Here is a 23,852-nt window from a genome sequence, read left to right as displayed (position 1 = left end):
AAAAGTGTTTGCCAATTCCAAAGCAAAGGGAAGACTAGAAATAAAGCAGGAAGCCATGCTTACAAAACCAGACTTTTTAGAAAGACCACTTGAAATTATTCTCCAAGTAGGAGAAATATATCTCTCTTGACTATTTCAAAATCAAGAGAAAAAGGAACTAGTATGTTGAATAACATAAAGAAATCCAAATTCTTAATTCAAAGTCTTACCAGTGCTTTCTAAAGGGAGTGACAAACACTGTCTTCTTCTGAGATTTACCACACCTCTTCCTTTCCCTCCCTTAGTTAAAATAATCCTGCAAATTCCCTGTCCTTTGATGAAGGGCCATTACTTAGTGTGAAATGTTACTGCATCATTACTAAAAGATGGAATAATTAGTCTGTTTTATATAACTTAGTTCATCAAGTTAGCTTGCTATCTCGATCAGTGGCTTTCTCCTAAATAAACCAGAAGCATCAGATCAGTTTAAAAATCTGTTCACTAGAGAAAACTCTTATGCAGATAATGTTAAAAACACAAATCGGACTTTCAAGAGCTGTGCACATCAAAACCCAGTAAGACTGTAATCAAAAGTATACATGAACCTCAGCACACAATAGATAATTGCAAGAACTTGGTACAAACAACATGGCACTATTAAGTATTTCTGATGGTCTAACTTAAGTATTCTTAGCTTTTGATTTGACTAAACTTTGCACACAATGAGTAGCCACCTATTAAAGAACACTTTTTACATGACCGCACATTACTTCATAGAGCGCTGTTCACTTAATTCACTAAAGGATCTTCTTCTAAGAAAGAGAAATTGCTGTTTTGCGTACAAAAGGTACCAAATGTCATTTTTAACAAATAGAAAGCAACAGGTATATCCAAAATTAATAAAAATGTTTTAAAAAAAATAAACTTAATGTCACTTTTTTAAAAACCGTACATAATTTAAGCTTAATAGCCCACATCGCATTAATCTTGTAGTGAGAATAACAAAGATGACAATATGGAAGAAAAAGCCAAAAGATCTTCAATGAGTATGTTACAAAGCAGGTGGGACCTAAGGGCATTAAAAGAGTTGAAAATTGTATAGGGGAGACTAGACAAGTTAGAGATGGCCAGCTATGGATAGAGATTAAACACTGTCTTCAAATATTTCAACAGTGCTCCTAGCCTAAAATAGGCATAAGTCAGAAGATGCCTGTATCACACTTCGTGCTTACTACATATTAGCTTTTCCAGATGCCGGCTATATTCTATGACAATTGTCGAACAGTTTCACAGATTTTTAGGTGGAAGGAGCTGTTGACATGTTTAATCTAATCTCTTGTCAGAAAGCAAACCATTTCCCCTGATAGCCGTAGAGTAAAATGAAAGGCTTCAGATAATCTGTTTTAGTTGCATTTTCAGTTGCATTCCACAAGCAAAGACCATGTCTACTAACATCCAACACTGCGATCGCGCAAAATGACTGGTCCAGCAAGACATCCTGAAGGTGATCTCAGTGAGGATGTTGCAGAGAAAAGCAGAACAAAATCCTATAGTTGTTACTCATCTGACCTGGGGGCAACTCCTTCCTAAACCAAAGCCTATAGATTTTTATGAATGTAAGCTTGTATCGCCAATCAATCATCTGAGAGACGTCAAATCCTTTCTACAATCTGCAGGGATGGAACATCCCTAATTTTTAATATGCTCTGGTTAAAGGCTGATGTTTTAGGAAAACTGGGAATGGGGACAGAAAGGTGGTGGTGGTGGGAGGGCACACACTCTGGAAAACTGCAGAAAAGAATCGTTCCTGATCAACTACCAAAGCCAAACCATGAAATGTAATCACACTCTTCCAAATACAAAGGTATAGTTGAACACAACACAAAGCTTGACTGAGGAACTCTGGATTTTACTGGCTTAACAGTAAAGTGATTTTTAGCGTATTTTAATTTTTCTTTTCAGTCACCAGTATCTCCTGATATACCAGGCCACTGTAGGAGGCAGATTCAGACTCACAAATTCCAAGTGTCAGCAGGGTCCATGCTTAAACCAAAGTGCATTATCCTCCTTACACAAAGTCTAGGGATTCTCAAAAAGATGTTAGCTATTAGAAAGTTATTTAACATGAATTTAAAATTAATCCCTACCACCCTTACTGGTTTAAAAGCCATTTGAAGAGAGCAAGGAGATTTCCCTCTATTTTCAGTCTAACAGTATCAACCAAAGACAGGTTTTCCCTCATTATTTCAAGATTAAGGCTAAAGTGTGACCATGTCAGCAGTTACCTATTTTTCAACTCTGATTCAAGATCATTGCCAACTGCATATGTGTGAAAGATGCAAGCAAGATGCTGGCAAAACTTGAGTGACAGAGGCTCAAGTATCTGACACGCACCACACACAACACCTGCATAACGCTAGACAGCACAAACTCTTAGTGACATGTTTCTGAAACTAAGTTATGAAAAATTCTACTTCATTTAATATGCATTCATCAAAATGCATGTAACTAATAGACCTGCTTGTCTCGATTCTGATGTGTCCCTTTGATTCACTCTTCCCTCGTGCCTGCTTCTTACATAAAGAAAATAAGATTATGGGTTCTTTCTTTCTGCAGTGTACAAATCATTCTGAAAATGCTGAGCTGCAGTACAATGTATCTGTACATACTGGTCTCTGCATCTAATGACTGTGTCATGGTATGCACGTTCACTAAAATAAACTGTGCCCATTCTAGAATTACCAGGAAGAATATCCAACCAAAATAGAAAATAAAAAATATTTTCATAAATACACATAAAATCAATAAACTCAGAATTAATAAGCCAATAGAAGCTAGCTTAACTTTTACAAAGAACCAGTACATATGTATTTAGCTAGATCAGGTTCACATTGGAGATTGATTTACTAAAATGAAAAAGGGAAGTTATAATTAGCTGAAAATGATACAAAAATACAAAAACACTTCACATTGCAACAGAGTCAAATGCAACAGTTGGGACTTATTTCGAGTTATCAATAAAAATGTTGCATTCTACTCAATTCATACTTCATACAGTAACACAAAGTAACTGAAATCTATTTTATTTAATTTTTCATTGGTAGTCTTATTTTCCTTTCAATTGACTATTTAAAACCTTTCTGTGAAATTAAAGATTTATACAAATGTAAATCACATTTTAAGAACAGTTCATACCTAACTGGCAATCCAGAAAAAACATTAACCTTTCCTAAGTGATAGATGTGTTTAATTTTTTAAGTCTGTCCTACTATATAAATATGTAAAATGTGTAACACATAATCTTAGCTAATTAAGGAATGTGAGAATTATCGTACGCAGAGCATACTGTCTTCTCTCTGGAAAAAAAATGCCCAACAGTAGATACCAAGAGAATAACCTCAGAAAAGGGAAAAGCACACCCTGAAACTTCCCCGAGAGCCAGGGGAAGATTCAACAGCGTGTGGCTCCTCAGCAACTTCCTGAATTTAGAAGCAACTAATACATTTTTCTTCTGCATAATTGTCACGTTGCCCTCTGAGCTTTTAGCATCTACAGCAACCTGTGCGAACACTGAGACCCAAGTGTGTCCTACACATCGCACGCAGTACAGTCTGCTTTTTACTGGTTTGAGGTCAACACCTCACAGCTTTGCTTCATCCGTCCGGTTCTGCCATCGGAGAAGGCAGTGAGCACTCACTTCCCCCTTACCTTCTCCTGCCACTCACTATTTTCTAGCCAATTTCACTGCTATACATTTACTAAGTCTAGAATCGAACCCAACAAGAACCAGAAGCTTCTTTCCCTTTACGAGACCACCATGAGAACTAGCAAAGGCTTATAATAACCTGAAAATTAGAATAAGAGTTGGAGCCACACCCTTCCACCAGATAAAGTAAAGGCCGTGCTTATTGCCATTACCCAATACTAGCAGAATCTAATTAAAAATATTTTATTAACAGCATAGTCCAAGAACGAAACCTTAGACGAAGCACTGAATGCTGATCAGATCTCCCAATGGGACCGTATGGAAATGGGCTTGATCCTGCGAAGTACTGAATCGTCACAGACCAAAGTACTAGGTCATGTGCTGAAATTTTAAGACTATGAATACTGCCATCAAAGCTGGAGCAGGAGCCTATGCACTTTGCTCCATCAGAATGGTGAGTAATTAGTAACATCAAACCCATCAGTCACGTATGAACATCACCCCTGAGCACCAAGGGAGCTGCAGGTGCTCTGCTGGGTCTCACCAGAACCTGCGCATTTGTCAGATGTTTCAGAATAAGACTTCTCCAGTTTTTGCTAAGCTTGCTAAGTTAAAATACCATTTTTAAGTAGTTCTACTTTTCTACAGAAATATCTTTACTAGGACTTCTAGGGACTTAAAGCTCTCGAACACAATTTGCATAACCTGAGCAGTACCAATTACCTATGCCCGGTTCTGGTCACGATGCTTCATGTTTTATCAATTATATGTTTTAAAAGCACAACAGTGCTCTCGGAGGTACACTGGGGCTAAACGGGTTAGAAAGCCTAGTTTGTAGCACAATTTCAACCAGCAAAAATGGCAAAGCTACTCCACATAATATTTGCTTTCACAAGAGTTGTGATTTCAGCTTCTGAGCTAATGTGTCACAGCAAAGGGCAGGAGCATAGCGCAGGGCTTTGAATGTGCCTCATTTTCCTAACCATGTCTTAGGAACAGTGCCATGTCAGACACTGGAAAGTGTGTCCACTGACGGAATTTTTTGTGCTTTTAAAGCATAATTTTGGAACATTTACAACTGACTATTCTTTTTCTTATTAAAATGTCTGTTGCCTTAAATGTCCATGAATATGGCACATCTGACCATAATCAATCTGCACACGTAAACGCACAAAACTAGAAAATTACAAAAAAGATGAAGAATCTGATTTTTTTTAAAAGCTGTAATTCTGTTTCTGTTGAATTTCTTTCTCAAGTAAGTGTTTCTGTGCTTTTAAATAAGAAATTGTGAACACATTTGTACATAATGCTAAAATTAAAAGTTCAAAGAGGGAACACTCACGATGTGTTATTTGCAGCACAAAATTTTCTAAGCTAGTTTGTAATCCAAAGAAACACTTTACTCCACCCAAAATTTGCTTTCTGTGGCTCAAAAGTCCAATTATTAATTTTAATATAAATGGTATATTCTTCAGCTTCTTTTATATATCTTTTGGATATATTAGTGTGCCAGCTAAATAATCAAAGACATTGTGTAAATAAAAGTAGATCATAATTTCCTGCCCCCCAACCCCCCAAAACAAAACAAAAAGAAACACCCAAAAAACCCACACATGGGGGGGTGGAATCTGCCATTAAAACACCGAGTAGCTAAGATCCCACTATGATTTTGATTCTAGACTTGAGACTCTTGGAATGTGCTAAGCCGTTCCACAAAGCTCATTTTTCTTACAGGAAGTGATCTAATATACAAAGTACTTTACAATTTTCAATCAACAGAAATACAGATATGAATGTATTAAGCCAATATCTATAAAGCAAGACATGAGGTCACTTCCTGACAACTAATATCTAAAATCGACATTTGTTACTGCACGAAAGCATGCTTATACAGCGCTAGTTGAAACAAGAACTTTGTATTTTTACAGAATGGGTATATTGGCTCTGCTACCTCTGTAATCATTGCTGATGCATAATCCCTTCCCTGCCACTCCCCTGCATGTCACCCTCCTACATCCCTTCCTCATAGCTCCAGCACATTTCAGTACAGTACTGTTAGAACACAAGCCTTTCCCTCTCCCCCCCCCTTTTTTTTTTTTTTTTTTTAATTAGCAGATTCAGAAATCTTTCTGTGGTAAAACCAAAACTTGGTTAGATAGTCCAGCAGTGAATTTAAGAAGCATTTGCAAGTTTTTTTGTTTGGTGGGGTGGGGTTTTTGTTTTGGTTTGGGGGTTTTTTTGGGTTTTGGGTTTTTTTTGTTGTTGTTTTGGTTTGGTTGGGGGGGGAGTTTCTTTTTGAGGGGAGGGAGAAATAGAAAAGGAAGGGGGCTGTTTGTTTTTCAAAGCAGCTTGACAAAAACATCCCTCTCAAGGAGAGGAAAAAAAAAAAAAAGAGGCCTCCATCAAAAGGGTTATCAGTAGGGGAGGAGGGGACAGACCTAGCAGTAATGGAAAGTCTGTTCCACAACAGGAGACTCAGAAGCTCATAGTACGTTAAATATTTATAACCAGCAAATGTACTTGGTCTTTTTTTGTACCCTCTCTGCGACCCCCACCCCAGTTTGACTAAACTGGGGAAACATTAACAGCGCCTAGATATTAGGCATACTGAAACCTAGCAGCGTGTAAATGTTGCAAAAGCTGGTTGTGCCGAACACCAGGTAGATACCCTGAGTAGGGGAAGAGAGAGAAGCTGGAGGGAGGGACGGAGAGGCCAGACAGGCTGTCCCTCAGCCACGCTGAGCGACACGCGTCAGGCGGCCATGCGCCATTTACTCGCTGTTTTTTTTCTCAATACTCAAAGTCTCTCACTGAACAATCCTAACCACAGAGCAGGCTGTAATCTAAAAATCAAGCCACAACTTGCTTTAATGTTGAACCAAAACTGCGATGACTAAGAAATAAAGCCAATGTTGCTGAACTGGCTACAGCTGCCTTTTCTGTAACTTGCATAAATGTAGGTTGATCGTTATCATTTAAGCTGGAGTTTAAAATTTTTCCCTTCAGTATTCAGTTCTGGCTGTTTGTGAACTATTGGTGGCATAAATACTGTTTTCTGATTTTAAGTTTTTACTCTAAACATAAATGCTCAGCTACTACACGTTGGTCAATACAAACAACAGGTATTTTCCAGCAGAGCAAAAACTGAACTAATGTAAGGTTAAAGACACAACGGCGCACTGCTGTCTTACCATTATTCATCTGTCTTTGGTGGTTTGTTGAGCTATATAGCATTGATATTCAGCTCAGATAAGCATGTAAAGAGACAGCTATATACATTTAAAAATAAGTTAACTTCAAAACACTATAAAAACAATGCAATGGAAAAACAAAACAAATGGCAGAAATCCAGTCCAACCAGGTATGAATCTGACTCAATAGAAACCACTTAAGCTTACAATAACTTTCTGAAGAAACAGATGAGTCCAAATGATCTTGATTGCATAGTCAGCAATTTCCTATCTACCACAAATGACTTAACTGCCTAAGTAACTTTGTGCTTCCCCTACCCAAAGACCTTTCCCTGTACGCACAGTCTTGCAGCATACTATAGGTAAGATTTTTGTGGCCCTCTGAGAAGCTCAGTGACTGTCAGTCACTAAACAACTCAGTAAATTGTACTACTATTCTGCACAAGAATCAACAGTAGTGGTCTATAAGCCCTGACAATGGAAATCTCACACTTGCTGAGATAATTTTTCCCATAATTAGCAGTTTATCCAGAGAACTCGCTTCATAAATATGCTATGTACACTACACAAGTTTTACGTAAAATAGTTTTCAATAAGATTTACAAAACAGCTACAAAAATAAAGGCTGTGCTTATGAACTGTGTAAGTTAGATGCAAATTCCAGATGGAATGGGATCTCCTAAGTTTAAAAATATCATCAATCCAGGAAGGAAGTTTATCTCCAGTGGATACTTCATCAATGTAAACTCTGTTCAGGTCAAACTTTCTAAACAAAAACCCACAGTAATGCCACACTCAACAATTTACTGCTAGAAGAAAAGCTGGAGTGTTGTTAAGTGGTTCCTCAACTCTTCTGCTCAGTCACCCTACTATGCATTAAAGTACGTTAATGAAATGTTCAACATGAAATACTGCTTAAGTGATAACGTTCACTCTTCTGAGTATGTTCTGGTGACAAATAAGAGCTTAAAATCATGATGGCCTTGATTTTTGTCTTTTTAAAATCACAGCATGCATCTTGTCCTGCCATCTGTTTAAAACTGATTTAATTAAATAGGAAAAGTCCTATTTTGTTGTTTCATCCTATATGAGATTCTGAAACCGACCAGGACAGTGTTTACTTCAGTTCATTATTCCCAATCTAAGTTGCAAACCCTCTGTATTTTATTGCATAAGAGCATGATAACTTCATGGACTTGTAAGGTTTTTTTTTCAGTCATTCTACCAAAGAGTATAAAATATACATAATTTATTTAAAACATTTCTCTTTTTAATTCTTTTTTTCTTTAGCCAAAGATGTTAAGTTAAAACTATCTGCCAAAATATTACATGGCAACTATGAGTCTTTTAGCCTTTTACTCCTTTATATGCTGAGTTTCATTACAGAATGGACAGACAAGCTGGAGACATTTACTCATAACCACAGAACACCTTAAATCCCAGTTAGAAGTGATGGATTTTTTATTTTTTTCCTTGTAATTTTCATTCTTAGACGATGCTGCAGTCTGCAGCACAGTTAGATTTAATAATGCAATTCAGAGAGCTAAAAACTACATTTAAGGTAACACACACATCATGCTTTTAATCTCAAGTGTGAAGCTGCCTTGAGCCAAACACCAGTCATTCTACAGTCACCAACCAAATACTCGTTCTTAAATTTGTTCCTTTTACTGAACATTTTGAAATAGTGATTTATTTTCTCTTCTCCAGCATCTTCACATACCTATGGTTTCTGGCAGATCCAAGAGCTCATTGTGCTGCAAGTCAAGGTTGGTAATCTGTGTGCAGCTTCCAATCTCTTCTGGAAGATGTTCAAGCTGATTGTGCGCTACATCCAGCGTTATGAGGTTACACAACTCACCTAAACGCACAAAGAAAACCAAAACATCAAGTTCTTTAGTGTACAGCTCTAGACAATGACTTACACACAGAGATTAATAGAATCAGACAGATTTGGGGATAATCTGAAAAAAAATATTGCTACCATAGAGTTATACATATAAAATAAGGCATTACAGGATCATAATTTGATCAGTCAGATCTAAAATTCAATCAACAATTTTGAAAAACTCAGATAAAGCTTTTATAGATTCTCGAAAGAAATCTTACTTACTGATTGATTTTCTTCTGACAGTTCAAACTGTGGAATATGAGTACAAAACCTATACCTCACACTTGTTTCAGGCTGACCAGAAGTTTAAAACATTACACAGTAAGTGAATTGTATTGAATTTTGAGAAATTGAGATCTGTTTTTATACCATGAATTACTTTCAGGCACAAAATCAACAATTAAAGAGACATCAAAATTATTTGGCTGACAATCTAGATAATCCACACAAAATCCTAAGTGCTATTTTTAATCACTTTTAGTCATCACGAAAAAGGCAATATATGATAAGTAAACTGTAAACCTATTTACACAGGTTATTATATTTTATAGATGCAAGCAGAGCTATAGCAAATAAAAGTTTGTAATAAAAGGCTTATCTGTTAAGCCTTAAAAGAGATTGGATTCACTTAAGAGTTCAGAGCTACTTTACACTGAACAGCTTCATTCCTGACATTTACACATTTAAGTTAAAAGTACAGCAAGGCACAACTCTCTACATACAGTAGTTTCACTTATTTTAATGACAAATATACTGTGTTCCGAGCAATAGCTTGTTGGGTTTTAAAAGTGTGTGCATGAATGCAGGTGTACGCATTCACATTATTTGCATCTGATGGAGGTGAAATTAATGCAAATGATTTGAACAGCTTCAACTCTATCCAGTAAAGATAAGGTCACTGTATTTGTGTATAAGAGCATGACTCGGTGAGCAGCAAATTTGGAAGAGCAGCAAATTCCTTTTGAGGAGCGAATGTCTATTTTTAAGCTTCAGTGTTATATCTTTGACACAATCCTTTAAGGATTTTCTCATAGGCCTGCGGGACTAGCTTGGGCAAGTTCTGATGTGCAGAGTGTCTACCCATTAGATCAGCAGATAATCACAAATGGTAACTTAATAAATCGTAAAACATTTATGAATTCAGACTCTGTATTGAGTTGCAGGTGTCATATAGCCAGAGTACTTACTATGTATCAGGAAACAGTGTGAAAGGCCAGCAAAAAAAAAAAAGCCAACCCCAACAGCTTCATTATTCCATTTTTTTAAAGATTGTTAACATATAACTGATCTTATTTCTTGCATTTATTAACCCAAATTGGGATGTTTTTCTAGAAACTAGGCAGATGGAAATGTGAAGGTGGTGCTTAAGCAGGTCCTCCATCACTGTGTGCGTGTCCCCTCTCTTAAGTCAGTATTGAAGGGTATTCCAGGCAACCAGAGTCAACAGTCAAACATGCTGTATCCAGCACTGCATAAACCACACGTTTCAATGCCATTAATATACAGAAGAAAGCAAATTTAGCAAAAAACTAAGCAAGAGTTAATGTTCTGCAGTATGAGAGTCTTTTCATTATTCATGAAAACAAGTGGGCAAAGTGTAGAAGGCAATACAAGGAGGAAGAAAAGCTTGAGGAAGACTTCAAATTCCCTCCCTTTAAACAAACAAAAAAAAGAATGCCACAAGTCTTTACTAAGATAACTGAAGAAGCTTCACGCACTTTGGGGCAGTAGTTTTCACTTCACGATTGCCATTTTCATTTGTTTTCACTTCAGACCTAAACCACTGATGTCAAATATGAAATACAGCATAAATTTCATTTCATCACGCTGATTTCTTATTTACTTGACTCTTTCCACTCTACATCTGCTGAAGTCAAAAACAGACTTGGGTTTTTGCAGCAACATCTGCTGCACTTCATTTTTTTTGCACCTGCTGAAAACTTTGACAACAGCAAGCTACGTGTTTGAAACAAACATCTTACTAGGTAATTCTGGGGAGGGGGAAAAAAAAAAAAAAAAAAAGAGATGCCTGTGTATTTAGACAGGGCAAGCTAACACTTTGGTTTAATTTGGATAGCCATATTTAATACGGTTATATTAAAGATGCAGGCATTATTTTTAAAAGCAACACCAGTAAACATTTAATAAAAATTTTGAATGTTAAAATAGATTGAGGACTGCCCAACAAATTTCAGACTTTAGAGCGAAAGTTAAAGCCCTATCATGAAGTACAGTGACTTAAGGAAAGCAATTTCAAGAGATACTATAACATTCAGCTTTTAATTCACATTGCTCAGTAAGGAATCTTGCTCTTGAACGTGATAATACTTATGGTTTGACAGCATCTCATCAAGATGTTCTTTTTTTCCCACCTAAGGGCAGAAGGAGAGGGGAGGTGAAGGGCTGTTGGCATTGAAATTCTTTCAATAATTTAACTTGGATTGCTGAGGCACAACACAGAGAGCGTGCAAGTCAACAAAAAGCACTCAAGGTACATTTCTCCTGTTGTTCTCCATGACATACAGAAAAAATTCTTACATCCAATATGCTTAACAAGGTGAAAAACATTTAGGTGGTGTGGTAGAGGCTCATCTTCATACGCAAAGGCACGCAGAGGACCAGCACGGGGTGGGAGAACCCAAATACTGGCTGTCCCAGGAGAGCCATCAGCCCCACGGCCAGTGTGAGATCCATCAAAGTGGGTAAATGGAAAGGCTCTCCAGAGCACCTCACAGACTGAGGGCTGTTACTGCATATGGGGCTTGAACACCTACTATGAGGCACGAGGAGGAGCAACTTGGGATGGTAAGAGTTGCTATGAGATCTTTAGGGAAAGGGAGGAATCCATGTGGTTTAGGAAGGACAAGTGTGGGAAAAGAGAGAGAGAGGGACATAAAATGGTCCAGTCCTTTACAAACCAATGCTGGTCACACCCTGTGGCCCATCAGCACCATCTGCCCTGTCTTCTACTTAAACTCTATTTCTAACTGTTTTCCTGGGTGAGAGGCTCTTCTGTTCTGCATGCATGGAGGTCTGAGTACCACTAACACTGCAGTTAACGTGACCAACACTACCGAAAACATCCCAGTACGTGGGACCAGAACCACTCTGGGCATGGGGAGCGCGCTGCCGCCAGGCCAGCAGCTGAAGAACAGGGGCAGCTCTTTCACCAACTGACTGACGGCAGTGATTTACCCCATGAATGGACACACTGTGCACTTCACTGCTGCACAACAGCAGCTCTTTCAAAAATTATGCCAGGATAAACACATGGCATAAACAATTGATACAACAAATAATGATCTGCAAGAACAAAGAGGTCAAACTTAAGGCCATCTGCACAATGCTCTTCCTAGGAGCCGATGTAAAGCCAGCTTGTTTCAGTGATTGAAAGTGTCCTTCTGGTCTGAACAGTGGCAACTTACTGAAGGAAACACTTCTCAAAAAAGGTGAAAATAAGTTTCACCAAGATACAACTAAAACCTGGTATTTTTGCTTGGCCACGGTAAAAGAAGCACATGTCAAAATCAAAAAGAAAGTTTTCCTAAAAGAAAGATTTGCTCAGGTACAAGAAGAAAAATGGCTAATGAGTGAAGAGCTCATGATCTTACTCATATTAAATGAATCAATATTTGCTCTTTTCTGGTGTACTTCATAAACTTTGCTGAAACACATTTGTATCTTAGTCAATTTAACAGAAATAAGCCAGCTAGAAATGTGGTGCAGCTCAAAATTAGGCTTACCCAGAAAGCAGTTTGCTAAAGAAAAACCCACGCCTGTTCACCACATGGACAACTCCAGCATGACTTCACCGAAAGACTGTTCAAACACCCGAAATCACTGGACCAAGTCAAGCACTACTTTAGGGAACTACTAGTCACAGGGAAAATGAGCTAACTCTTTTTGCCACAAGTAATGACCTAAATAGACAAATCTTAAGCTCACAGTAGGGAATAAAGGATTCTCTATGGACTACTACTTGCAGCTGTATTGAAGGGACAAGCATTCTCAGGACAATTAGAAAATAAACTAAGAAGGTGCTGGGGTTTGTGGTTGGGTTTTTCCTTTTTTTTTTCCCCCTCCTCTTTTTTTAAAAAAAAAATACTATATTGCACTATAATTGCAAGGGAAAAAAAAGCAATTGAAGCTCAAAATCTGTCAAGAAAGCAGACAGACACTGCACGTACTAGCTGGCTTCACAACAGAAGATTCTGAAGTAAAATCAATGCCCATATGAAATACATAAAGCAGTTTCTCTATAAATAAACTTCATAAAATGGTTAGTTACACCCTATCATGTAGTTTTTAAAAACTTGTATTTTATAAGGTTCTACAAGATAAAAGTTTTAGACTATTCACATGCATTTTTCAGATAAAATAGTTTGTGAAGGGCCCCAACCACCTTCCAGTTAATAACATTGTTAAAAATGCAGCTAAGTATACATCTCAACAACCCTTAAAAAACGTGGGGCGAGCAATCACCTCACTGTTGTTCTCATACGTATGGAGACTAAATGTTATAGTATGACAAAGCTAAATACACCTGCTGAAAAAACCCAGCGTTATGAAATTACTAGTATTTTCTGCATAATGAGGCAGAATTATAGTCTCATTACATGGCCAACCTTGAAAGCCTGTTATGACAAGAGGACCAAGCTACATGCCCTGACTTACGTAACTCTGAAAATTCTTCTTGGCTATTTAAAAAACAAAATATGGCTTCATTACATAAAAATATAAAAGTACACACAAATTAACAGTCGTATAGGGAGAGAATACAGGTCAGTAGCAAAGAGGCTTCAGTGTCTCCTACCACTAATTCACTCAGTAGGCAGCACTCTTGGATGGCAAACACAATTTGTAATATAGCCTGTTTTCCACTGGATTAACTCTGTGTCTGCCCATGCTTAAGCAGATTGAAAATTATGAAATCCTTCACAACATGATAAATCCTGGGCCAGATGGATGACACAGCAAGAGGATCAAGACTCTTATGGAAAGTACAAGGAAGAGGAGAATGCAAGTATTGGTGGGACTTCAGGCTAGTGTGTCAGAACACTGGTTGTAAGCTAAAACGTAAAGAATACTTATCCAAAACCAGCAATGTTGGGAACAAGTTACAAGAAGTTTTCATAACTTTGGTAGTTATTCATCTCTCACTAGGTTCTCTGCTAGCGGGGGGGAAAATTTTCATCTGTCTATAAAATTCTTTGGGATAAGTGTCCTGATTTTAGAAAAAAATTTAAAACAATTTTACAGTTTCAGAATCTTTTCCCTCTCTATGAGATTTCAGTACATTACTGTAACAGACAGCCTGAACTTTTTGCTGTGCATTACTAATTGCCCAAAAGAACAGTTAAGCAGTCAGTGCTATTTTGAATTATTACTGCACAACTATAACTTACACAGAAGAGTTACTGAGTAGAAAGAATGCAATTTTAGTATGGTCACAAATGACTTATGTACCAAAGTTAAAATATTAATAAGTAAGAAATAAACACAGTAAAATACTTAGAATTTGCAGAATGCGCAACAGGATCTAGTTATGGCATCCAGTTATGAGCTAAGCTCAACTGAAAAGAAAGACTCAAAATTTCATCTAAAACAAGATTCAACAAGACACAACAGCAAAACACTTTTTATTTATTGTTTAGAATTGAAAGTAACAAATATAAATAAAATTTAAAATGTTTTCAAACAACATTTGAAACATGAAACGTAGAAGAAACGGTCTTCGCAAGGGCTCAAGGCAGAATTTGAGCTGGGCAGTAAAATAAACCAACAGGAACCTCATGAAGTGCCAAGACAAAGGCAAAGTCTTGCACCTAGCATGGAATAACCCTGGAAAGCCGTAGAGCCTTGCACCAGTCGGTGAGGAATCAGTTCTGCAGGACAGGACCAGGGGGTCCTGGTGAAGTTGAACCTGGAGTCACATCTTGGATCCTGTCCATTTTGAGTGTGGAAGAAGTGTGCTCACTCTCTAAAGGCTAACCACCTACTGGGCTGCATTAGCAACGGCAGCCTGAGGGAAGCGATTATTTCCCTCTGTTCACCACTTATGAAAGTATTCAAACAGTTAAAAAAAAAAAAAAAAAGCTTGACTTCTAACAAGCTGTCAGTATTTACTGGAATTACACTTGGGGCATCATCCCAATAAACTCTGCAAGTAGATCAAAAAGCCAGGACTACTTAATCATTATCCTAAAGCCAGTCTGAAAAAAATGTAATCAGGAGGAATTTGACCGGCTGACAAGATGAAACTGCGTCCCCACAAGAGCTTTCACAGGAATCAGAACTCAGACACCACCAAAGTTGAAGTCAGCCAAAATCAGGTTCTTCACCCTTCCTGCAGCCCAAGAAAGCAACCAGAACTGGATCAAATACACAGTCATTTTCTCTGACTTCTAGGGAGCAGCACACATGTATTAATTCCTATATTTATTCCATTTCTGTTCACAACTTCATGCTTTTATCACAACAGAATACAAAAGTATAAAAAAAATATTCGCAACCGCTGTGTTGGCAGACATTAGCACGCCAACTAAGCCCAGGAACACAACTGGTTTCTTTCAAATTGCTGAAACAGAAGAAGGGGTTCTTAGATACAAATAATGTAAATAAATATTTCCATATATTGTCTGGTCTGCTAAAAAAGGGGGAAATGAAATTCAGAGCATCACTGAAAAGCTTTGCAACTAACTAGTCATTTAATAAGGAGGCACTATATTCAGCATGGAGTGAGTAGACATGAACTAATGCAGCTGCGTACATCTGGTTTGCTGTCTATGCTACTGAAAACCAAACAGGTGCAAGTGTTATGAAAAAGAGTTTCAAAGTAGTGAAGAAACCACAAATTATCTAAATATTGTGTAGATGGGGGAAGGGAAGAACAGAAGAGAGTCTCAGAGACATTCCAAGTCTGGTGTAGGCAGATTCTCTGAATTACAATCTAAAAATATTTCCCTTGCAGAACAGCCCTGACCAGATTCTCCATAGAATAAGAGTTGCATTCACAGTGAGAAAACACAATATTTCGAGTCCTAAGAAACTTGCAGAAACTATGCAAATGTAATTTCAACTGTCTTAACAATATTATTACTATTTGAGCTTGTGTGCTAAGACAAAAATACTCAAAACTGGTATGAGATGCAACCTTGTCTTTACAAAGAAAATACAATCAACTTGATTGCGCAAAACAATTCCTTCAACACAACATGAAGGAATACAATAAAATTCTCGATACAAGCAATGCAAAAGGCTTGCTTAAGTAACAGACTGCAAATTGAAACATTTGCTTGGCCTCATCCCAAGACAGTTCCTCTGGTTTTCATCCTTCTCGTGCTGACTGTCTGACTCACCAAAGCTTTCGCATTCTTCCATTCTCATCTTCAACTTTTTGATCTCAGTGGAATGGACAATTTAACAGATATGGCAATGAAGCTGGAGTCCACCTTGTGAACTCATTTCCACAACTATCCCTCCAGATTGTGTTTTGGCAAAGCTTCCACATGGAAATCTTTCCGTTAAGGTTTTTTTTCCATGGATGCCACCAGAGATTCAACAGCCCAGAGAACAGGTAATTTCTGCATTTGTACTCGCTATGTATATACATTCAACATCTGCCTAATAGTGACCTTTTAGTCAAGAACAGCGTTCAAAGCAAACTTGTGGAGCTTGCTAAGGATGCAAAGCGTTTATAGGAGTTTAAAGGAAAAAAAAAAAAATAGTCAAGTCCTTGGAAGAGGAGACTACTGAGAAGTACTAAAGAGACAAGCTGCACGAGACTCAGGAAATCCCTGATATTTAAATAGCTGGATCTGGGAACGGAGTCAGGTTAAGGTTCCTATATACACTTACCCTGTTTTTATGCAGACATTTGCTTAGGGTTACAGTCAGAAGCACGATACTGAGCAAGATGCACTCTGAAAATTTATCACCACTGTTAGGATGCAATTTATAAGATTAGGTTCACAAAGAGCAACATAGAGTAGCTTTGCCATTAAAAAACTTGCATCAATGAATTCTCACCACTATACATAAAAACATAACAAAAAAATCTTTCAGGAAGGTGAGGACGAGTTGATGCTACCAGGACTTCAATAAACTACACAGGGTTTTATCGAACAAGACATGGAAAGCAGGGGGGAAAGAAAGAAAAAGAGATTCTGAAAATATAATCTCGTGCATTTTCAAAGGCTTTCTGCAGACAGTAATCCATCCTTCTTCAAACCACTTGCAGTGCACTTCACATGCTTTTATACAACATGAGCAATCCTACCTGTGAGGTTTCACAACGGAGCTGTGTTAAGCCAAGCTGATTTAACAGCTCAGTGCAGGCAAAACTGGTGGTCCTGCTCTCCCTGTTCCAGTTCATGCTCTCCCACTCCTCCTCCTACCCCAGTTCCAGTCTTATCTGAAACTTCACTGATTTCAACTCACTGAAGTAATAGACAACAAAAGTGGCAAAACTTAATATTTTTCTGTTAGTTTAGTGAGATAAATCCGCTCACCAAGGAACAGCTCAGATAAGAGGCAGGAGTGAGCAGCTGGGAAGCTGTAAGGAGAGGAGGACATACTGCCCCTTTCAGCATCATGAAGCTGTTACACCTCAGCACAGCCTTTTCATGAAAACTGCCCCTAATACAGCTATTCTTGAACAGAGCTTTTGGCTAAACATGCAAAAGAAAAAAAACCCAAAGGATTTAAAAAAAAAAAAACCAAAACTCAAACCTCAGAATATGTTTTCAGTTAAATGGATTTTTAAGTATTTTTAGATCTTATTCAAACAAATCTATATTTGAAAATACAACAATGCATATCAAGACCTCAGCTTATTATGCTAAGAGAAGCCCAATAAATAACTAATAGCAATGATTTGCTTGGTACCTAGAGCCTGAATTTGCCAAGTTACTAAAAGACCATCTTCTTCCAAAGTACAGATAATATTTTTTTTAATTTTTTGGTTCACTGAGTTCAGTTAAGTAAACTACTATTTAAAATTAAGAAGCCTTCTGAATATTGAAAAGACAGGAAACCTTATTGTCATCATCCGACCTATAATAAAGCAACTGGATGCAAGGGAACGAGAGGTACTGCATTCTGGGGGGAAAAAAAAGACCAGAAACACACACATCTGTTTACTAACTATAGATAATAACACTTCCTCTTTCTCACTGAAATGTTTGTTTTAAATGCAAAGCAACTTTTCCCCCAGTGTAGTCAGCTCATTTAAGTTTGTGTTGTTTAACTACTAAAGATAGTTTAAAGCCCAAAATAGAACCAAACTTTTCCCAGCAGCTCAGTGCTCGTAGGTTCAGCTCTTCTAGGTTTTCCTCAAGACAATACATACCCTAACAGGTCAGCTGTTTTAAAGCAGTTTCCAAAATCACTTAAAAACTGATCAACTACGTGTTTTGCAAACAACATCTTGTCAAATGTTTTACCTTCACTCAGGCTTTTAAGAAATGTTTTAGAGTTAGTTTCAAGTTTCCCTAAAAGGAATCTATTTCCAACAAGTATTAATACTGTATGCTTGCACAACAAGCAGTAGATGTTCTCCATAAACATTTCTGGAAACTTATTTTGAAATCACTTGATCAGTAGTATAGTTTCTATATGTCATTTATCAAACAAGGGACACTACCATAGGATTGGAGACTATCAATTCAAAATTTAAGATAGGAGAAATAACAAGGGGAGATTCCGACAATCTCATAGTCATCTAAACACTACGCAGATCAACAGAATTTGCAGGAAACATTAACAAAAGGCATGAAAGTAAAAGGCATGAAAACAGAGAAAAATAAAAAGTGATTTGAAAAAATATCACTAAAATATAAAATTAGTTTGGCATAAAGAGTTAACAGTTTTCTACAAAAATATGGACGATCTAGTTTATTAAAGTCTAGTCAACCTAGACTCCACGAAAATGTCCAATGTAGTAGCATACAGAAAATAACTAGGAGACTCAGGTGACTTGTAGAAGATGTCAAGATACCTGAGGAATTGACTACAACTTGCTATGGACGTAACAGGACTGAAAGTAAAATATCAGCTTGGATGGAAGCTACCTCTTCAGGACTCTTAAGAATCTACCTCAAGACCAATCTTGTACAGTGTCTTCAGCAATGACTTGGTCAGAAAACAAGGGTTTTCTAGCAAGCTAGAGGCATTAGAAGAAACAGGTAACTAAAAATAATGGAAACTGTATGAAATTTAGTAGTGTAAAAAAGAGTACACTTCTACTGGGATCTCAGGGTTGACCTCCAACGGAGAGGGAGAACAGAGAAGGCAAAGAATGCAGATGTTTTAGGTGGTCACAAGAGCGTTTGCATGATAAGTCTAACACAGTTGCAATATGATCCAGATGCATGGACAGAGTTATCTCTAGCACAAAGAGGGAAACTCATCTGGAACGGTATATTCAAACTAATCAAGCATGCTCAGCATTCAAAACATAAGACAACACAGAAAATGGATAGCAGAGTGACAGAAGGAATGGACATTTTATGCAAGACTAAAAATTGTGGTCTGAGTAATGACTGGGAGAAGATATGACTGCTGTTGGCACATACAGTGGGAAAGCAAATGTAAGCAACAGAGGGAAACTGCTGCATCTAAGAATGGGGAAACATCACTGGCACAAAAATCAACTAGTCGTAGACATATCGGATGTTGGAAGAAAAGTCTCAAATATCAGAGCAGTTAAGACTCCAGGATCTACTTTCAATTTCGTTCAATAAGAGCAGAAGGAAAATAAAGTTTTACAAGACCAGAGACTAAAGATTCCTAGAAAAGTAATTAAACGGGATGATTACGTACAAATCAGATGACCCTTTATTTCAGAGCAGCAAGGTCCTTAAGTTGGAAAGCCTTTTATAATTATACAGAACTGATATTTTGTGTTCAGTGGCAGTGAAAGCCACAAGTCTCTAGCACCGGGGTAAGACTTTAACTCCATCATACTCAACACTGGCTCTTTGAGGGAACAGTAGCAACATTCTATCTTTCAAGCTAAAGTCTGGGGGTTTTGTTTTTTTTTCCCAGGGCAACCTTTTGTAGCACATCTACCTCCAAAAGACAAAGTGAAGAAAACCCAGGATTCTTTGCATGGTTGCGTACCAGATTAGCAATGAAGACATTGTAGCTAACTGCTGCAAGACTCTTCCTTGCTGGACAAGCCAGCGGGTTACATAAGCTTCGAATTTTTAAAAATACAAACAAGCACACTAGCTTACCATCAGATATGTGAGCCTTAGGACTTAGAACAATGGGGTATTTTTAAAAAGAATTTGAAATGCTCTGCATGATATTGCTTTATAAAAAGATAATGGCTTCATTTTACTTCCCGCTCCGCAGCAACAAAAATTTCTGTGTTATTTACAAGCTGATAATATAAGGGTGTTGGCTTGTATATAGTATTTAGGAACTGTATTATAACCATACAAGGGATTAAAATCATTGGGACTCAAAAGGCAAGGTTTTCTTTTAAAATGCACATGTAAAATATTGAGAAATAACAAATGTTTAAAGAAACAGGGAAATTCCATTGGAAAGTAAGAAATACATTTCTTGGCAGTTTCATTTTTCAGCTGTATTTCCAACTCAAGCATTTCATCTTTGTACTAGAACAAAGATACATGAAAGTGAGTGAGCAGAAATCAATTACAAAAGTGAAACTATCTTGTCTGGTTTTACTGTTTGAGGAAAAAGGTTTTCAAATGCCTGTTCTGTATGTCATGGTAGTTAAAGTTATTTGTGTTACTTAAACTTAGAAATCCTTTAATTAATTTAATTTTCAACTGATTCAATTGCAGGCAATCTAGTCAGTGAAATTTACTTTGAATAAAAAAGGATGCTGTTGAACATAGCGATTTCCCTTCTAAATTCTTTGTAAGGGTGCTTCTAAACTGCCTTCCACAATGAGGTGCTGACCTGTAACAAGGAACACAGGCATTATCACAACACAAATAAAGGCACGACTAACCGCTGGATACAAAGACAAAAGTAAAGCAGTTAATGTTCTTAAGCTAGGTTTTGATAGAGAACTGAGAACACTGCCTGTATGTATATCAAGACAAGAATAAAAAAAAAAATACAAAAGAAAGAAGCAAGGCACATATATGTATCATGAAGGAATATATCTGCTAAATTTCTCCATGAAACTATTACACATGATCTCTTTCAAGTCTGTTGTGAACAGATACACACAGAAATTACACACTTTAATGTAAATTTAACCATAAGAATTCAACAAACAAAATAGTTATGAAACAAAGAAGGGTCCAGCAGCAACAATACTGTCTGCAGCATCAAACACACCTACAAAAAGTTTCTAAAGGGCAACACCACACACCGGAATGCAGCATCTCACAAGTTTTTTTTCTTCACACACTAGTATTAATCTAAATTTATGCAGTACTATTGCCAGTTGAACCTCAGAAGCTGACTCTTTGCTAGATTACATTTAGTAACTGAGCCACACACAGACTCAGGTAAAGCACTAACAATTGTGTAATACATCTCAGGCACTAAATCGGCTGCAATTTCTTCAACCTATGTAGAAACCTCCAGTATGTTGGGGGTTTTTTTCCCCATGGTTTCCAGTATGATTCTTTGATTAGCACAAGATTTGAAGAGGCTGTTGGACTTAAACTGAAGTGTCAAAATAGGTCAAAATTATAATTCCTTAGTTCTCCCAGGGGAAATTCCCAGGATTGCTGAGATGCTTGTGCCAACTCAAAATCATGCTGATCAGAAAACATACCACATTAACCATTTAATTTTTGCCTAGCAAAGAAGTGTTTCTGTGGCTATAGTAGAATCCATTCCAATAGCTGCTACAGGGAGCCAAAGGCTCAGACCAAGAGTTGACAGCCTCTCCACTTCTCTTCACTCCTGTTAGCATGTGCAGAAGCTGTCTGTACCAGACATTGCTGGGAACATGATTAGCAGTTTCAGATGTGCCCAGGAGCTCCTGCCATCAAGAACATATTATCTTTTGTATCTTTCATATCAAAGTGCAGGAGAAAAAGGCAAACGCTGCTGGTTTGAAAAAGATCTATTATGGATCCAAACAAGAGCATTTCCCAAGCTTTGCAAAATTAGTGAGCACAGGAGCCAACTTCAGTAACACTTAACATACTTACGCACTTGCTTGGTTAACAGGAAAAAGGCCTGTTCAGCTTTTAAAAACAGGGTCCAGGAATTATTATTCACAGTGTTACAAGGGCTTTTACAAGTTTTTTTCCACACTTGAAGAAAGTCAAAGCAGTTTCTTAACTGCATGAAGTTTATGTTCCCCCTCCCCCTAAAGGGACTAATCTATGCTTGCATTTTAACAACTGGTGATACATAGAAAAAAAACACTCTGATGATAGACTCTCCCTTTTATGAGGCACGTACATTGTTCAAATATTGCTTGAGAACAGTGTGATAAAAATATGTTTTCCATGAAGGAGAACCTATTAGGAACAACTTAGGAGTTCCTGACATACAGCTATTCCAGCACGCTTTTTGTAATAAACTATTTAAATTAATAAGCCACTTTCATACTATTTCACCATCTTTCAAACTTTTGTAACAATGTTTGCAAAAACAAATATTATTAATTAAAAAGTCATAAGAATCATCAGTCATGCATACAACATTTGGTCACTTAATATTAAGAGTCCATGTATTAATATATTCATGACTTATAAAAGGTAGAGGCTTTCACAAATCATTAAACTACATTATTAACTGTTACGGCATCCAACAGCTTGCTCATGGTAATAGCATGTAGCTACCTATTCTACCTTGTATTACCATGGTCACACCCCTCTGTAACACGCCCATAATTTGTTTATAACTTGCAACAGTTCATAAATTATTTATAAAGAAATCTTAAAATGAAATATGTCCCTGTATCTTTTTTTTTTTTTTTTAACCATCTGGGCTATGAAGACACAATATGTGAAAGCAGAAGGCAAAGATGAAAACAAGATACATCTGATCTTAAAGATGATAGATGAAGAAAAAGGGCTTTTGTTATTTAAAAAAATTATACCCAAGGTATTGACTCCTCTCAATATAAGCTAACACTGCAACAGTGTGATCAAGAGCATAATTTTATGAAGTTATAAATGAAGAAGGGCAGCTGGAGAAGTGGCAATTTACATATACTTAACTGAATCGCAAAATGAACACAAGCATAGAATTAAACTTTCAAATAGTGTAATCGCTTACCAATTTCAGCAGGTAGTTGCTTGATTTTGTTCTCTCGTATGCTAAGCATGGTGAGTTTTGACAAGTTTTTGATATCCTTTTCCACAGTAGTTATACGATTAAAGCGTAGGTAAAGAGTGGCGAGAGAGCTTAGCCTATACACCACCGAAGGGATTTCTCTAAGTTTGTTATGCCGCAGGTCAAGCATGCGCAGTTTCTTCAAGTTATCAAGAGAGTCAGGCAAACTGGTGAGTGAGTTTTCACTCAGGGCCAGTGTCATCAGGTTCACAAGACAGCCCACCTCTGCCGGTAGGGACTGCAGTTTGTTACTGTATAAATAAAGTTCTGTTAACTGCGTTAGCTCTTTGATAGCTGATGGAAGCATGTGTATAGACCTCTTGGACAAGTCCAAGCGCATTGAATTTTCTTCCCGGCATTTATTTAGCTCTTTGATTACTTCAGCATTGCTGGATTTTTTGCGGGTACCTGTGGCTGGATTAGGTCTTTTTATCGTATTGTCCACTGAAAAAGCTACCCCAGGCTGCGTGCTACTGGAGTCCTTCTTTCCATCTTTGGCATCTTTCCCTTTGGTCTTAGGCTCCTTTTCTTTGCTCTCTTTCCCAAATCCTCCAGAGGCTTTGGCCTCCTTCTCCCTTTCTTTTGACGATGGGACTTTTGGATCCTTCTCTTTACAGTCCTTTTCTTTTCCTAGATTACTACTCATGGTGACTCGACGTTTAGCAAGCACCACATGAAATCTGTTTCTGAAGTTCACAAGAACAATTGACTGCTGAAGCGACAAGGATCCTCACAACATGCAAGCGTTGAACCAAAGGAGGAGCTTTGGAGGTGTGATACCCATTTGCTACATATTGGTTCT

At 37.5% G+C, this 23,852-nt stretch overlaps 1 protein-coding gene across 2 annotated transcripts in view; it reads right to left on the bottom strand.

Moving 5' to 3' along the window:
• Nucleotides 1–23,852, bottom strand: part of SHOC2 (soc-2 suppressor of clear homolog (C. elegans)) — a 38,602-nt gene extending 14,750 nt beyond the window's left edge. The window contains exons 1-2 of one of the 2 annotated variants that reach the window (XM_009708282.1): nucleotides 22,994–23,852; nucleotides 8,600–8,737 (exon numbers count right to left, since the gene is read on the bottom strand). In XM_009708282.1, coding sequence (XP_009706584.1) covers nucleotides 8,600–8,737; nucleotides 22,994–23,696 — 841 coding nt within the window. In that variant the 5' untranslated portion in view covers nucleotides 23,697–23,852. The remainder of the gene's footprint in view (nucleotides 1–8,599; nucleotides 8,738–22,993) is intronic. The other variant, XM_009708283.1, reaches the window with a different exon arrangement.

This window comes from Cariama cristata, unplaced genomic scaffold (assembly GCF_000690535.1).
Source record: "Cariama cristata isolate BGI_N322 unplaced genomic scaffold, ASM69053v1 scaffold7239, whole genome shotgun sequence".
Lineage (NCBI taxonomy): Eukaryota > Metazoa > Chordata > Aves > Cariamiformes > Cariamidae > Cariama > Cariama cristata.
The sequence above is the reverse complement of the archived record's forward strand: the minus strand, read 5'-3'. Positions and strand labels throughout refer to the sequence as shown.